Source organism: Vigna unguiculata, chromosome 4 (genome assembly GCF_004118075.2).
Source record: "Vigna unguiculata cultivar IT97K-499-35 chromosome 4, ASM411807v1, whole genome shotgun sequence".
NCBI lineage: Eukaryota > Viridiplantae > Streptophyta > Magnoliopsida > Fabales > Fabaceae > Vigna > Vigna unguiculata.
In genome coordinates this window covers 3,113,975-3,127,677 of record NC_040282.1, presented here as the reverse complement: position 1 = coordinate 3,127,677, position 13,703 = coordinate 3,113,975, and the positions used below count along the sequence as shown (strand labels likewise).

General features: G+C 31.3%; 1 protein-coding gene across 1 annotated transcript; it reads right to left on the bottom strand.

The window, feature by feature from the left end:
• Positions 1 to 7,777: 7,777 nt before the first annotated feature.
• LOC114180304 (zinc finger protein SHOOT GRAVITROPISM 5-like) lies at positions 7,778 to 11,199 on the bottom strand. The gene is made up of 3 exons (XM_028066592.1): positions 10,691 to 11,199; positions 10,073 to 10,472; positions 7,778 to 9,041 (listed from the first exon to the last, which is right to left on the bottom strand). Exons 1-3 carry the CDS (start codon positions 10,800 to 10,802, stop codon positions 8,120 to 8,122), a joined length of 1,434 nt encoding a protein of 477 aa, XP_027922393.1. The 5' UTR covers positions 10,803 to 11,199; the 3' UTR covers positions 7,778 to 8,119.
• Positions 11,200 to 13,703: the final 2,504 nt, after the last annotated feature.

Here is a 13,703-nt window from a genome sequence, read left to right as displayed (position 1 = left end):
AATTCATCGAAAAGATATAACATCAATGTAATATAAATCTAATCATATAAAAATCCACATTGATTTTAACAAAAAAAAATATTAAAACAATGAGTTTATGAGTATTCTTTCTAAGATCTGTTGACCAACTTTCTCATCTTTATTTAATATGAGACTCTTAAATTCACATAAATCATGACATTTTAGCTTTGTTTATGTGTTTGTGTGTATTTGTTTGTGCATTGTTGCAATGTTCTTCCTTTAACTTTTATGTTGTTATAAGCATTGTTGGGTATTTTCAATACATTTTTTATCATTAAGAAAAAAAAGAAACTTACAATTTAAACATCTATGTCCCATCTATGAATGTTGAGCTTGAAAATGAAAAAAAAAAAAAATTACCCAGTTTTCCCTTTTACTTGGTAATATGCAAAGTTTGGACCACATTGATTTTTGGGTGATGAAGGCATGGAATTTACTTAGAAATGTAGGCCTGATTAGAATGGAAAATGTGTACGAAAGCACTTGAATGAAGTAGGTCCAGTTACAATGATGACTTTGAGTATGGAATCCTTTGCACCTTCCTTCCAAACTATGGACCCATGAATAATATGTGTGTTTCTGCTTAATTATTGATTTGGATCATTCATTGCTCAATTTGGGCCTCATATCTCTTTTTTACAATCACACATTTTTTCTTTCAACCTCAAAATTTCCTTGTGTATGAAAAAAAAAGATTAAAATTTTTATGTGGGTGTTGGTTGGAAAATATCTTTGATATTTATACATTAAAAAAAAGAAGAAAAAGAGGAAGAAGAAGAACCCTAATGATTCGATCCAACTTTACCTTATGAAACCAACCATTTTGTAGAGTTATCTGATCACCAACCACTGAAATTTATTCCATTCCAGTGTATGTTGTTGGTTAACTGAATTTGATTGGTTTTGATTTTCTTTCTTTTTCTCCTTAAAGTGAAAATTTTGAAGGCCCACTTGATCTTACATTTACCGGCTAAACTGCTTGAGACATAACACTTTTTCTCCCTTTTTCTCACTAAAGCCACAACTCTAGCATTCAGCTCAGGCTTTTTGGATGGAGTCACAAAATAGCCACAAACTCAGTGCACTATGCTATCACCTATGATACATAAACCCTAGTCGTTGCTTTACGATGTTGGTTAGAAGTAAATTTTAAATCTAACTCAATTTTATAAAATTGATTTGTAAGATGAGATTTACACTCCACTTATATATTATGAAATTTTCTTATCTTTAGTCGATGTGAAACTTCCAACTATGTTTGCTTAATTATGCATATACTTTTTTTGTTGAGTAGTACATAATTGATGATGATGGAAAAGGGAAATATTCAATGAACATTTTTTTTTAGTTTTAATTACCTATTAATTTAGTATAAAACTTTTTAATTTTGGTGATGGAAAGTTATATCTATAGTTGGAAAAGAACCCTAATTGTGATAGAGGATATTGGATTTGGGAAATTTGGTTATTTAAAAAGACATATAACTAAACATGATAATCACATGTCAAGATCCAAATAACCAAACCTATATTTTTGTTTTGTCCTTCTTCCCATCCTTTAATTATTTTCCCTTTGTTTCTTAATCATTCCAACACTTTTGCATAGAAGTCAAGGCTCATAATACACTCACAATTCTTACCTTTCAAATCTAGGGAGATTCTTCTCTTGCTCCTTTCTTCATCAAGCTTTCAAACAGATAACAAATAGTTACCTATAACTTTTCCCTGTTCTTATCCCTACAACATATATATAATATAAACATTTTTTTTCTCTTATGTACAAACTATGGTAAAGAAACATTACAATGTGTTGAAAATCTCACATCGACTAGAAATAAGTCAATTTCATAATATATAAATGAGATGCAAACCTTATCTTATAAACTGGTTTTGTAGAGTTAAGTGTGACTTAAAGCTCACTTCTAACATGATATCAAAGTCATTTTTAACGAAATTTTTTGGACATTCTATTCCCCATAATATATAAGCCCACTGGTAAATTTCAGACAAAACTAAAACATAAAATAATTTTATCATCAATGAGTGTAAAACAATTTAGAAAATATGAATTGCTTCTCGTCTCCTTTTTTTTTTTAACAAAAAGTTCCTTAAAGCATAAAACTCAACAACTGTTTAATTTCTATGTATTGTCAATGTAAAATAATTTACATTGCCGATCAACCACAAATCATCGTTGATATTTTTTTTAGTTAATTATTGTAAAAGTAAACAAACATAAATGCTAATTTGTAATTAAATATTAATATAAGTGTTTTTTTTTAAATGTTGGAAGTTGAAATTTAATATGATATCAGTGTCTCAAATCCTAGAATGCAGTACATATATCTATTTAAGCTGAAATTTAATAAATACAAACATTTTTACTTGTTTATTAATATAAAGTTCAAAAATTATTATCGAAACGTGAAATAGATAATTCTTAAATCTTGTAAAAGTTTACGTTATTAATAATTGCCACTTTCTGAAACATACAAGTTAGATACAATTATTGATGTGAAGTTGGATCGACGAGAGTGATTTTTATTTTATTTTTACGTATGAAAATCTTGAATTTAATAGAGAATATTTTAGTATTTTTTATATATGACAAAAGGTACGAAATTATTTTCTATTTATTTATGTATAATTGGTGAAAACATTAAAAAGATTTAACAATAAATCTATAACACTTGCCTGGTAATTTGTGATAGATACTAGTGAGACAAGTTAATTTTATGGATTGAATTTGTTATAGGGATCAAAGGGAATTAGGTATAATATTTTTCTTTTTATAATATGATGAACCATAAGGTTGGAATTTCTACCAAATATATTCTCATATTTAGTGTTCAAGTGCATCTTCAAAATACATGCTTTGTGTCTTTTTTGGAAAAAGCTTTTTTCTTTTTCACATAGATAATAAAAATGTTTTACTTCATCATAATTTATAGAAAATTCAACTGAATGAATCCATATTTGATTTGAAATGATGTTACCTTTGAACTAGTGTAATTAATTTATTAAAAACAATAAATAAAATCATCCTTACATGTTTTAAGAGTGATATTCGACAGTAAAAAAAACATTTGTAAAAAGGGTGAATTAACTTATTTATTACCCAAAAAAAAAAATACTAACTTAAGGATAAAATGAATTTTTCGTTATCTTAAAATATCTAAAGCCAAGTTTTAGTATATTTAAAAACATTATATCTACTTTGGTTCTTCTAACTTTGTAATGCACAATTTTTTAGTCCCCTAAACACTATCTAAACTTCTTTATAACCCCAATGGTTTATTTAAAAATTTGAAGAACTGAAAATAGACAAAAATATTTTAAAGGACTAAAGTTATACTTTAAAAATTCTCGAAGAAGCAAAACCGTATTTTACCATTTATTTAGTTATTAAATATCATTTTTTTTTATTTCTTATTATCACAAACTACAGTTGAAAATAGTTCTATATATGTTTTATACCAATGGTTATGTTAATATTACCAACATGGTGTGTTTTTAGTTGATATATGATAATAAGTTTTTTTTTCTTCTCAGAAATGTAGTCATATTTTTATAATTCCTAAAAAAATGGTTGATTTTATATACCTGTAATGTTTTTTTCATATTGCTCCTTGTCCTTTTTTCCCTGTATTTTATTTTTGTTTTTTCCCTATATAATATGTAGATTATTTGCTATTCATTATCATATTTTTCAAAGGAATAATTCAAAATGGACACAATATTATAGGCTAAATACAAAACAATAAAGAATGAAAAAAAAAACAAAATTCAAATGTTTTGAGGGTCTGAAAATAAAATATTATTTAAACTATAATAATATTGTACTTAACTTAAGTAGTCTCTGAAGTTTCATATCATAATATGTTTATAATAAAATATTTCTTAAAAGAGATCACTGTAAAAAAAAAAAAAAAAACTTTAAAGAGTTTAATTATCCTTAACACATTTGGTAATAGATTATTTTGGTCCAGTTAAAAGAAACTGCTATAATTGGTACTTAATTAAAGGTTCAACATAATAAATATTTATTAGAAAATTTGTTCCTAATTGAGATATTTCACATGTTAATACTCATAACTACTCAAATCAATGAAACAAGTATTAGGTTGATTGATAACTAAATTCACTTAATTGATATGATTGATGGTAGTTTAAACCAAATTTAAGAAATCATTCGAATTAGCGTTGCATACAAAATTTGAATAACACTCATCACAATTTTTATAAAGTCATACTACAACATTTGAACGGGTCACAAAAAAGAAAAAGTGATACTTGATCTCAAAAGTTAGGTAAAGGTTTTTGACTAATTATAATCGTTAAAGTCAAAAAATTGATACCAATAATAAAACATGATGTGTTTATGGGTCTTTATTTTTGTATACGAATCCAATTCATATAAACAATCAAAATAATTGTGGTTTCATATGGTTATATGACATTAGTCTTAATGATATAAGACATTTGACTCCACTTTTACCTCAAAACCTTAAGGCAATGATGTTATGGGTCTTTATTCTTATATAGTGTTTAACTTTATCTATTTTATCTGATGTGGAACTTTGACTCACACTTGGACTATTTCCAACCGTATTCAATATGAACACTTCAATTTCTGTTATGAAAACAATTAATCGATATGAAAAAGAAAAATACATGGTATTGATGTTAACTCCATATATATGTGACAAGTTCATCTGAGTTTATAGTATTAAGACTGTGTGAAGGGATTTAGCCCCAAAATGTAATAGGATATCCTTGTTTTACGGGGTTATGTCAATGTGAAGCCAGGACAATTTTGGTGCAACAAAGCTGTATCCATGGAGGGGTCTTTTTCCTTCTTTTTTCTTATTTTTACCCTCTTTTCCCCTTCCATTATATCTATCTTCAGGTCCTTCTAAAATGCTCATTGTTCTTCTTCTTCACTACATCTTTATCCTCTAAGATCAATCATATCAAGACTTGTCAAAACTAAAAAAAAAATTAAAAAAAATATTATCAAAACATGCCACTTTGGAATATATTTTAAATCAATTTCATAAATTTGTCAAGGAGCTTGTTGTTTAAGAATAGAAGAATAGTTCATTTGTGACTACCAATCCAAGCAATGATTGATAAGCTGGAAAATAGAAAATAGAAAATGAAAAATAAAAATAAATAAAATAAAAAAGTAGGGTTTTATGTATGTGCTAGGTTTGTACATACATAGCACTCAATTAACCTTGCTTCAATTGTTTTTCTTTCCCTTTCAACTCTTTTATGATTTGTATTGTATATTGAGTAAGGAGCCCTAGCATTCCATGTATGTTTTGTTATTTTGGCTATGCCATACACATGATTGATTGCATCTCCATACCAAAGAATCTACACTCCACTTTTGTTTTTTGTTTGCTTCTTAAACATATGTCTATTATATGTTGAAATCTTAAGATGTGCTACTACCATCACCATTTATAAATAAGAACTGTTTTTTTTTTTCTTTCTTTTTATCAATATTTAAAAACTCAGATTTCTAAGTACGTAACCTAAAAAAGAAATATATTATATAAATTTGTGTTTAATCTTTTAATGAAGCATCTATCCTTTTTCTTTTGATGAAAAAGTACTACTTCTCTCCCTTCAAAAAAGAGCCTTTTCAAAAAAAAAAAATGTTTGTCACTTTTTAATTACAAGTTATTCAAAAATATTGTCTTTTTTATTAATTATTTTTCATAAAAAATATAAATGCTTAAAATTTTATCGTCAATAAATAATAATACTGTAAACACTATAAAATAATAAGATATATTCATATGAAAATTAGAAAAAAAATTACTTATACATAATATTTTGTACATTTTTTTTAGTTGGATTAATTCCTAAAACCCTTTGGAATTATAATTTTTTTATGTATCTATATTCGACTTTGTATATAACTTACGACATCTAAGTCTTTTTTTTATTAATTTACTTGTTATCACTGATAAAAAAATGTAAAAAAATAAAGGTAATATATGTTTTTCTAAAGTAAAAGTGAAACTTTTAACATTTAACCACCATTCTGGTGTGTAATTTCTTATAATTTTTGTGAACAACAACACATTTTAAATGAACACACACTTTATGACAGCACAGTGGTTGATAAGATTAGAGTGTGAAGAGAAAGTGGTGTAGTATAAGTACATGTTTGGAAGCGTTTTAAAGCTACTTAGACAATGGATTTGGAAAAAGAAGATGATTTGTGGAGTTAGAGTAGTGGAAGAAGAAGATGGTATTTTACCCTAGTTTTTTGTTTTTATTTCCTAATTGATCCTAGAAGAATGGGGAGAATGAGTGGGTTGAGATAGCAAAAAGGGTTTGAAAATCGAACTCAACCCACCCACTAGGAGACTTAATGTGAAGTGAGCCAGGCAAAGTTACACTAGGTCCCCTCAGCCAGAGAGACACTGCAACCTTCCACTTTCATAATAATTGTACAGCAATTTTGTGCACCAGCAGGTAATAGTGGAGACTGATATGTATGCTGAGGCTAGCAAGCAATTACATATAATCGCAGGAGAAGAAGAAGCACGTGGTCCAATGGGAAAAGGAAAAAGCTACACTACCAAAACAACATACACAAATTAATACACCATACCACCACCACCTTCACCCTTCTCGTCTTTTTTTGTACAGATTCTATTAACCCAGTTTATACATGGTTCAAATATGATTACAGGTTTAAGAAAAAGTGAAACTTGTTGAGATGTAACAGTGTAAAATATATACGAAGAAGAGTGAGACGTTGGTTATATATATGAGATATGAGTGTGACTAGTTGTGGGGATAGAAAGAACTGGAGTGTGTGTGTGAATGTGACAAGGTGTTGCTGTTGTCCTTTTGAAAAGAAAAAAAGAGAAAAAAAAAAATGGTTTTGGGTTTGTTAAATTTTGACAGTAGAGGCAATAGCTTTGAAAGTGGGAGGGTTTGAATGGTCTCTGCATATATGGAAAGATGCTGGTGGTTCTGGTTCTGCCTTAATTCTGCTGTGGTGCGCCCACTTGGCTCTGATTCTTATGCAAGAGACGTGAAGGTGATCATCATGAATGGAGTTTGTTTGTGTCTGTGTGCCTTTGAGAGGGACGACTGAGTCCCTGCACTGTCATTAACCCCTTACAACAGTGGCACTGAAAAACATGCAAGCTGCTTTTCATTCACATTTATAAGTCGCCAGAATAGTTGCACAGCCCAAAAGGAAGGACACTCTTTCTCTCTCTAAATCAATATATATATATATGTATATATATATATATATATATATATATATACATGCATGTAATGTATATATATGAGTGAGAGTGACTATGACTATGACACTGCCCTTGTATTCATTTTCTCTCTGAAGCATTTGGTCTCCCTTTTTATTTTTGTCAGTACACTTCTTTAATGCTCATCAAACAGTCTTCTCCGTTTTCTGCCCTACGCAACAAAGATCTACACATAGTCCAAACACAAAATCCAAAACAACCAAAACTTTAGGGTAGCAATTTTTCAGTGTTCGCCCTGACCCCTTATTCATTGCAGCAAAACCTCACTCTACGTATGTATATATATATATTTAAACTCAAACAACCTATATATATATATATACATTAATTTGTTAGTACAATGTGTATATATGTATGTACAATACTACTATACATCCACACGCTCACGCAATAATCATTACGCCACGGACGATGTTAAATAGTAATTAATATAGCTGGAAAGAAAGCACAGAATGAAAAGTTAATCATGTAGTTAAACCCTTTTATCATAGTCTGCATTTATACCAAATTTAATTAACAAATAACATGGCACAATAAACTGCAAGTTACACGAAGAATTACACTCTTTAATTTCTCCATCACGTGCGCTATTATACTCCCACTTACATAATCAACTTCACTCACCTTCACTTGGTATACCAATTCACAAAAGATATTAGCGGTTGCATTGGGAAAAAAGGGGTATTAAGTATTAACCCGTAGAAAGGAGGACATAGAAAAATAAAATACAGAATAAAGTTTGGTTTAGAGAGAAAGATGATGTTGATGAAGATGATTATCTCTCTCTAAGTAGAGTTAGTTGTTTTTGCCATGCTCTTTTCCATTATCGTTTTCGACTTCTCCTCCTTCTGTGGTTATGGCAGAAGACACGTAGCTCAAGACCAAGGAATTCTCGTCGGGGGTTGCATTTCGAGCTTGGAATTGTTGTTTGCAAGCGTGGCAAGTGATTTGGAGCATGGTGGAGTTGATTTGCTTCATTGCATGTTCTTTCAAGGCGTAGGCCTTGTCTAGTTCGGCTTGTGCCTGTTGTCTTATCCTCTTGGCGTTTGTGAACTCTTGTTCCGCAAGTTCAATCTGCCTCTTGGCTTGTTTCCTTGCTTCCTCAGCATATGCTTTCTCAGCCATGGCTATCCTCAAGTGCTCCCTAGCTTGCTCTTGAACCCTCAACAAGGCCATGTTGGACGGCTTCCCATTGTTGCTGTTGCTGCTCTTCTCCGATGAGTTCCTGTTTGATTCATTTTTGTCACTCACATCTGATGACCCAATTGAGAGTTGCAGATGGGTTGAGTGGTTCTCATGATGATGATGATGATCCCTCTTAGGTGATAGTGATGTTGATATGGAAGCATCGATGGGGTTTGCAGTATTTGAACTGTTGTTGTTGTTGTTGATGATGATGTTGTTGTTGTTGTTGTTGGTATTGGTGGGAGTTGAGAGTTGGAGATCCAAGTTGGGGTGGAGTTTGTGGTTCTTGGATGAGGTTTCAGCAGTGATGATATTATGAGCAGTAGGGTTATTCATGAAAATTGTGGGTGGTTCTGTTGGCTTTGGTATTATGATCCTTGTTGGCCAAGGAGCTGTGCTGAAATTGGTTTCGCTTGAAGGACTTGGGCTTGAGGCTGTTCTAGAAAGGCACGCAGAGGGTTGAAGTGGCTGAGATTCTGGCCTGAGCCTCCCCATGTTGCAAGCATCTTGGTGCTCAATGAAACTCTCCACCCTATGAGATGATGAGAAAGAATATATACATACAAACAGTTGTTAGCGTTACTATTATTAGCCTTGAACCACTCAAAAGGGTTTTGCATAATGATTCTTGTTTGTGGGTGTGGAGATGAGCATTATATAGAGCTATAGAAGAAAAAAAAAACATGTAAAAGGAAGAAGGAAAAGGAGACAAAGGAAAAAGTGGACATAAAAGGTGGTTGGAAAAGGTCTTTAAAAAATGGTGGGGGAAGAGGTTCCAGTTTCCACTAAGTAAAGGACAAAAGAAAGTCAAGAATTCATGCCATTTCTTAGATTTATGATGCAGTAGTGTGGTGGTGATCGAAGAAAATGCAACATGTTAATCGCACGAATGATCACACAAAACGCAAAAAGATGCTGGAATGCAATTGTAGAAGGAAAACTTTGAGCCAACACACAACAACAACAGTTAATATGTGTGCGACCAACGGAAAACGGAGCTTTGGAAACCGTGTTACCCCAACTGTCAATGAACAGTACCAGCTCGTGAAAAAAAATTGGATTGAGGTTCCATCAGTCAAATATATTTTATTTTCTTTTTTTCTTTTAATTATATATCCCTTTAGTTTTTCTACCTCCATTGTTCACTTTACATTCCATTCCAAAAAATATATTTCCCTTTTTTCAAGTCAAATCCCAAGTAAAACAAGAACCCTCGCAAGTTCTGCTCGATCGATACACATTCACGAGATTCAAAAATGGTGAAAGTAGAAAACAAAAAGCAACCTTGTACATATAACACATGAAATAGCTAGCTATAGATAGATAGATATAGAGAGATATATATATATAGAGAGAGAGAGAGAGAGGAGAAAATAAAGCAATGAAAATCAATCCCACCAGCACCCCCAAAGAGATAGATAGATAGATCAGTGTTTTTCTTTGACATACTCATTATCAAATTGTGAAAAGCATTTGGCGAATCATGTTAAAGAAATGGTGATATATGAGGAGAGATAGATGATGAATCAATAAGAAATCTTACTGATAATTAAGCAAACGAACCTTGAGAAAACGCGGCCACAATCACAGGAGTGGCCCCGGGTGCCGCAGGTTTTGAGATGTGCTTTGTAATCAGACTGCACTGCATAGCCTTTGGAGCATCTTTCACAGACCCATTGTTTGTGATTGCTGTGCTTTCTCCTGAAATGCTTCTTTATCCCAACAAGATCACCCAAGGCATGACAAGGGTCATGGTGCAAACAGGTTGGTTCAGGACACACAAACACTCTCTTCCTCACCACCGGTGTCTCTCTCTTCAATAGCTTCCACGGCACCTTGTGCCTCCTCCTATGCATCTGAAGGTTCTGGTCCCTCTGGAACCCCTGGTTGCAGATCTCACACACATAACGATCCGATTCCAACAAAGTCTTGGGCGAGAGGGACACCACCTCTGCATCTGGATCTGCATACACACAACAAACCATAATCAATTACCATCTGGTATATCATATATACTTGTTTCAGATAGAGATAGAAAGAGATACGGTAAGTATGAGTATGTGTTTTGGATTTGGTGTTATATATATATATATATATAACATAGGTGGTTTTGATGAAATTGATTAAAGTGAATATAAAGTGAGGAGTGAGGGATAGCAAAAATGGATGATAATTGTGCACCTGGAGTTCCTGCGGGCCTTCTCTTCCTTTTATTGGTGGCAGTGGCATTTTCAGTGCAGGGAAAAGGCTCAGAAGTGGGAACTGACGATGGAGATAAGTTATTGGCTAACATGGTACACTCTATGGGGAGTGTGGTTGATGATGTGGTTATAATATATGGTGTTTGTGTGAGAGTGAGAGAGAGAATGATGATAATAAGGCCTAAGAAGAGAAGAGAGGAGTGGCTATGTTGGTGTCTGAGGCTATGTTGGTGATAGAATTAAGGAAGGTAGAAGAAGAGAGGGAAGAGAGGGAAAGAGAGAAGAGAGAAGAGAGAAAGGAAAAGAAAAGAAGAGAAAAGAAAAGAAGAAAAAGGGTGTTTTTCTTTTTTCTTGTTCCTTTCGGTTTCCTCAGCTTTCTTTTAAGTTGCTTTTAAAGTTTCAGCTTTTGCATCAGCTTTCTTTCTTTCTTTGTATGAGAATGCTTTTTAGTTTCTCTCTCTGGGTTGCTCTCTTCTCTTGCTTGGTTCCAACCCTGATGTTGAGCAGGGATTGTCTGTAATAGCCCTCCTTAATAAACTTTCAAAAAGAGAGTGTGTGTGAGACCCAATCACAATGCTCCAAACCTGATCCCACAAGCACCTCAATGGGCTCCATTACAGAAAAAGAAATATCCCCACAAGGAAACAAAACCCTCATAATTTCCTCACACAGTAATTTTTTTTGCTTTGCATGCATAAATACAGGCCAAGCCCCCCAATACACACGTAAGCTTCCTATTCTGTCACTCTCCCCCTTTCCACACACACACACATTCTAATTCTAATGTAATCCCTCTTATCTAATTATTACAATCATCTAACAATGGAATTTCACTTCCACATACCTTCTTCAACAACCCTAATCTTTATGAAAAGTTAAACACCATAAACACATTCTTTTAAATTTTAGGTTAAAAGTATATGATCGATTTAAATCTATGTTTCATTCATATTCTTGAATTCTTCTTCAAAACATTCATAAATGAATACAAAATTTAGTGTTTCAAAAGTAATAAAAGGCAATTCAACTGGAATTAGTTTGTCATGTAATAAATATATACAAGTCATGTAAGAGTCAATATATGCAATCATATTTTCCATTAAATAATATATATATGTGTGTGTTTTCTCTAAGAATATATGTTCATAACTCTTCTTTTTTTCATGAGTAAGACACAAGTAGTTTGTAAATTTTGACCTATGACTAAAATCTAGTGAGGTGAGTAGTATATGGAGAAAGAAAAATAAATCGTGAGTATTAAATATGTGGATTAATCCATTAATGTATATAGTAGCATAAATGAAGGTTGTTGTGTGAATTAAATTGATACGAATGTATATCATTTATGTGTATATAAAGTTATTTTTGTCACAGTGCCAACTCATAGAGATTTAAATTATGAGTATTTAATATTTTGATCCTTAATTGAGAGGAGTATCTGTTGAAGATATAGACGAGAGTACCCATACTCGTAAGTGTGCAGAAGCTCTAATTAATTTCACTGGAAGCAGCTTTTATAAAGGTGATAATGAGGATGTAAAGTCACCCTCAGAGGGCATTGTAGTCAATGGGGGTCATAATTTTTTCTGCTCAAGATGCTTTGCTTTTTGGTAAAATGGTAGCATCAACTTAACAGTGCCAGGTTAAAATCCCCAACATTGTCTCTTCTAAATTCTTCAAATCTCAAATATTTACAATTACTTTCTTTTTCCTTCACTTCAACACCATATATATGGCCAAGAAAAACAGAGAGAGAAATAAAAGTGTACAAAAGAAACGATTTTGAGGTTGAAATTTATTTTCCTTTTTTACTTACTAACTATATTATAATGTGATATATATATATATATATATATATATATATATATATATATATATAACATTGGTGTATTTATATACATTATGCCAAAACGATGGTTGTACAATTTATACTTCAATACACTAACCTTTCAGCTGTGCCTTTATCACATTCATCTAAAAACGTGCTGAGTTTGATCCAAATGAAGCCAAATTCATACATTTTCAGGAACCTATTTTTTGAATGGTTGAAATGAACTTTAATTTTACGCCAACACCTCTGTCCAAAGTATAATTAAGTTCTTAGTGATTTTGCCCAAACCAAAACAAAAAAATAGTTAGTGAATATGTTCCGTACATATATATATATATATATATATATATATATATATATATATTGTTGCAGGTGACATCAATTATTACGTGATTAAAACTAAGTAATTCGAGTCACAATCGAATCGTGACGCTTGAACTTGTATTATACTCTTAAGTATAAAAAATTAAATTCTAACTAAAAACTATAGATTTTGATCTAGTGATAAATATTTGATCATAACAATTGATATCAGAAATAAGATCACAAAGATTAATTGAAGGTGACGTCCAAAAAAATACTGAGATAACAATTGATATATAATTACTTTTCACCATTTTAGTAGTGGTTAGGTTTATTTGACATAGTATTTGTATAAAAAATCAAATTGCTGGTATATAGATATTATAAAATAATAATATACTATCTCACATAATATTTTCTTAAAAGAAAGGTACCTAGTAATTATGCAAACAAAACAGTCCAATAATAACTCAATAATTTTCAAGGTAAATATTTCTCGTGGAATTAATCAGTATGTTTAATTAAAGTTATGTGTTGAGGTTTTCTTAAAATCTAAGCAATGCCATGAACAGTATGAATATATATGGACGAAATGGAAACCCCAAATAATGCCATTATTGTAAGTACAAGAGACTATAATTTTTCATTGTATGCATTATATAATAATAAAAAAAATGACCATATTTTGAGAAAAAAAAAAGTTTGAAGATGAAGGAGTTGCCTTGGTTGTCTCATTGGAGAAATTTCTATTACATCACTGTTACCTTTTTACCTTCTTTGTCCCATTGGAGAAAAAAAAATCCAAAATATTTGTTTGCATATTGTGGGAAAAATCAATGGAAGAAAACTGAAGAGATTG